At 38.4% G+C, this 4,364-nt stretch overlaps 1 protein-coding gene across 1 annotated transcript; it reads left to right on the top strand.

Moving 5' to 3' along the window:
- LOC148101614 (NACHT, LRR and PYD domains-containing protein 1a-like) lies at nucleotides 1–1,448 on the top strand. The gene is given in 2 exon segments (XM_087845533.1): nucleotides 1–55; nucleotides 214–1,448. Coding segments are annotated over 2 exon segments (1,290 nt in total).
- Nucleotides 1,449–4,364: the final 2,916 nt, after the last annotated feature.

The following is a 4,364-nucleotide window of genomic DNA, read 5'->3' as shown; positions in this document are numbered from 1 at the left end:
ATGGCGTTCCCTTGTCACCCGATGTGCCAATTGGCACGGGAGGATCCAAGTCTAAGTAAGAGAGTGTAGAGATTACTTTGTGTGATGATGAGGAAAATCTGGACCCAAAAGCAGATTTCTGAGGGAATTGTTCCAGGTGGCTGATTTGCCCTCTTGCTTCCCATCTACAAACTGTCCCACTGCCATTGAATCCTCTATTTTATTTCTCTGCAGATTTCCATGAGCCGAGTGAAATATCCAACTCTGTGAATCACTCTAAGGACTTGCTGTCACTGAGAACAACATTAAAGAAGGATTTAACACAAGCAGCAAGTTCATGTGACATGAATCCAAAAAGCTGCTTTGAAGAGTTTACACCTATCATCACTGCTCATGAGTCTGATGATGAAAACTACACGTTCCAGTGCTCCTGTGCAGGCCTGTACCAGTGCAGTGTAACCGGCCTGGTGTTTGTCATGAAGGCAGAAGGAGACGTGGTTTACAGGACTGTCCCTTGGAACAGGAAGCTGCTGGCCCAACACCACAAGAAGCCTGCAGGACCCCTGTTTGACATCAAATGTCAGCAGCAGTCTGTGTGTCAGCTTCATCTCCCACACTGTGAGCTCATCTCCACAGGTGGAGGTCAGTTCTTGCAGGTCGCTCATGTGGATAAGCTTGAAGATATCGAGTTCATCACCCCTCTGCAGATAACAGAAACTCACGTTGTTATAAACATCACAGGGTTTTCTGGGTATGGTATTTTCAGAGATGACAACTCTCCCCCTGACCCAATCCAAGCTTTGATTCTCCTCTTCTACAAACCCCCAGTTGATCCTCATCCCAGGTCTGTCCTCAGTGTGTTGTTGGTGCCGAGAAATGTAGTGATTCTTCATGTTAAGCGTACCAGGAGGGAATTAAATGGTGAAGAGATGTACATAGACATACCTTCAAGATGTAGTCTATTTCCAAAGCAGGTTTATACTCTGTCCACTGCTCCTGATGATGACCTGATTGTAGTTCAACCAAATGAAGCAGAGTTTTATGGAGAGTATTTTAACAGCTCAGTTCCATCATTCCAGGTGATTTTCAACAGAGTCATTACAGATGTTAACCTGAGTCTGACACACCAGAGCAGCTCCAGCTGTGTCTGGAAAAGTGAGGTTTGTCTTTTACCCAACTGAGTGAGAACATTGAGTCTCCCTCCAAATGAGAAGCTGTTAAATGTACGGAGCTCATTTATTAAAGGGATATCAGGATCTGTTCTCAGCAGTCTGATGGACAAACTGCTGGAGGAAAGAGTGATAACTGATGCTGAGAGAGAGGAAGCAAACGTAATGCCAAACAGAAGTGACAGAGCTCGTTTTGTTATCGACACTGTGAGGAACAAAGGTGAAAGTGCCACTTCACAGATGATTGAGTCTCTGTGTGAACTTGACTCCTTCTTCTGTGAGTATGTTGGGCTGATTTGAGGCATTTGGTAAATTTTGCTGAATTTGTCTTCAGGCTTCAGTTACAAACATCAACATCTTAGTTTGATCGAAATAGGACTGCTCCAGCTCTTTTTGATCTTTAAGCAAAGTTGAATCCAACCTTTTTCTCCAGACTGAAACTTAATATTAATGTTACATGGCTGATTACAACAATTAACATATAATAATAATATCTTTAGTTTAAACTGAGATTTCCTTTGACTGGATGTAATGAGTAAAAAAAGTGCAAACACGAACCACATCTTATCTTCAAAATTTGAAACAGCTTTTAACAGAATTGTTAATGTAAAATACAAGATTGTATAAAAAAAATTTCCAACAAAATTAAAAGTAAATGTCTGCACTTTAACCTCATATTAAACACATATTTGCAACTTTAATGTGTTTTAGCTAAAAAAAAAATTAACTAAAATTGTTATTGTGCAGTAATTTCCAGATGTATCTGTATATATTTGATCCATCTCTGTTGTGTATTTGTGGATTTTTTTTAATGAGGTTAAAACAAACAGCAGGAATTTGATCTTGTTGGCCCCAAATGATCTGATGTGTGCTTATTGTTATCAAGTCTTAAAATATTTTATATTAGCTAAAGATTTGTTCACTTTATGATTCAGTATTCACAGTAAATTTGACTTGAATCCGAATTTTTGTGAGTACTAAATTCTATATATTGTCTATCTGAATCAGTCGCCCTGTAATTAAAAAAGAAAGAAAGAAAATAAATTACTTGTGCATGTAATGAAGTTTGGCTGAGTTTCCTCACAATGACACTGAAGGCCTTCACACGCTCGACCCATGTGAACATTTCAGGTGTTAAAAATGTAACATGACGGTTCGTTATGTGGCTCTGAATCTCTCTGAACTATTAGAAACAGCAAGATGAAGATGGATAACTTTCTCAGCAGCACCTTTAATCTCCACACAACAAAAACAACACTTCCTGTGTGCAGCCCCCATGAGACTTCACTAGCCAATCAGAAGCCAGGAAATCCTAGACTCAGGTAACTGCAGCATTCAGTACGTACTTATTACTGCTTTGAAAGTGCATGTGTAAACATTCAAATATGTAAATATGTAAATATCAAAACATGTAACCATCAAATGTAAAAATAAAATGGTTACATAACTAGCTCCGTAATCCTCATAAACACTCCGTTGTGTATTAAATGACATATAAATTTACTTCCAAACTTTACAAAATTATATGTCTGTTCTTCATGCAGCCGTTCACACCGACTGCCTGACTTCACATGATGAATTTGCAGCATTTATTTTTTTGGACCAAGCTCAATTTTCCCGGGTTTACAGATCTCATCAATCAGATCACTGCACAAGTGAATCAAAATGTGCATCAACACTGAACTTACAACGAGAAGAAACAGTTAAATAACACAATTTATATCAGACACACAGCTAAACGCTGCTCCAGGTCCTCTCTGAAATTATTTCTCTGCCTCGTTAGATGTGGTCTCAACTTTGCCAAGAAGACTTCAAAGTGTCCCATTGAGATCCTGAAAGCAGTTTTGATTCAGCTTCAACTCCTAAATAAAACCTAAATATATAAAAACCTCCTAAATAAAAAAATGAAATTCTCCCACCTGCTGCCTTCCAGGGCCGTGCAGAGAGGTTTAAAGGGGCGGGTGCTCAAAGTTAAAAAGGGGCACATTGAACCAGGCTGAATAACAACAACACACATTCATCAAGAATCTAATATGGGAAGGGCAGGGCTGTGTTGATCTGAGACTGTAGACAGTAAAAAGTCCACAGGAGAGATGGTAGCTGATTAAACAAGTGTCATGAGATAATAACAAAATGCAAAGATTGGTGACAGCGCTTGGAACCATAAGGACACAAAAATGTGAGAAATAAACTCGGCTCTGCCTGTGAATCACTCTTTGCTTCTCTTCTTCCTTCCATCCCATCATCTCATATATCACTCTCCACTTGCTGTCTATGTGAGAACAAGGCACAACTTGCTATTGCAATAAACTATAATCTAATTATCCACACCTAACAACTCTTGCACTTAATCTATAATAAAATGATGACAGAAAAATGTTATAGCACTGCCTTTAGTAGCCTCACACAGCTCCTACTGTTTCCTCCTCATGTCCTTACCAGGCATGTCTGGACAATGTTATATCATGAGTAATAATTTAAAATAATCCATATACATAAAACAAGCACATGCACGCACACACAGTGACATTTTAGACCTTCTTCAGAATACTGTATATACTATGGGCATCACGGTGCTGATCCAGAATCCTTACATTATTATTTATTACTAGAGCTACAATAATAAAGCAATGAGGAGGGGGAAGTAATAAATATGAAATAATGTATTTATGATTCCATTTGTTTCACTATCCACTCTGTGCAGGAGCAAAGCTTATTACATTTTTAAACTGTAGAGATACAATTTTACTGCTGTAAAATCCAAATTTTGTCTTATTTAAAATATAAATCTAATATAATCTGCTTCTAAATGTATGTTCTTTAAAACACAGCGTGTGTTTTTTAATATATTATAATTATAATAATGCATAATTATGTGGACATGCATATTAGATCGTTTTTTAGTGAAATATAATCCCCCCAGAAAGCAGAAAAAGCCCTGTAACTTACTTTAAAAGTAAGTTGCAGGGCGCATGCTCTTTGTGAGCTCGTTCCCGGCTCATAACCAGCGCGTTCTGCTGTCAAGGGTGATCATTGGTTAAATGTGATCATGTTACTGACACAAGCCAGACCAAAATTGAGACCTTTGGCTAATACTCTCTTTTCAGGTTCAGTGAGATTCCGGTCTGAAAAGTTCTTAACCCATTTCTCCTGACTGTCTTCAGGTGTGTTTTCTTCTCTGGGTTGTGTAGGTTCAGACTGAGGAGTGTGTGTTTT

Source organism: Neolamprologus brichardi, chromosome 9 (assembly GCF_056152115.1).
Source record: "Neolamprologus brichardi isolate AB-2024 chromosome 9, ASM5615211v1, whole genome shotgun sequence".
Classification (NCBI taxonomy): domain Eukaryota; kingdom Metazoa; phylum Chordata; class Actinopteri; order Cichliformes; family Cichlidae; genus Neolamprologus; species Neolamprologus brichardi.
This window is presented reverse-complemented; position numbering and strand designations above follow the sequence as displayed.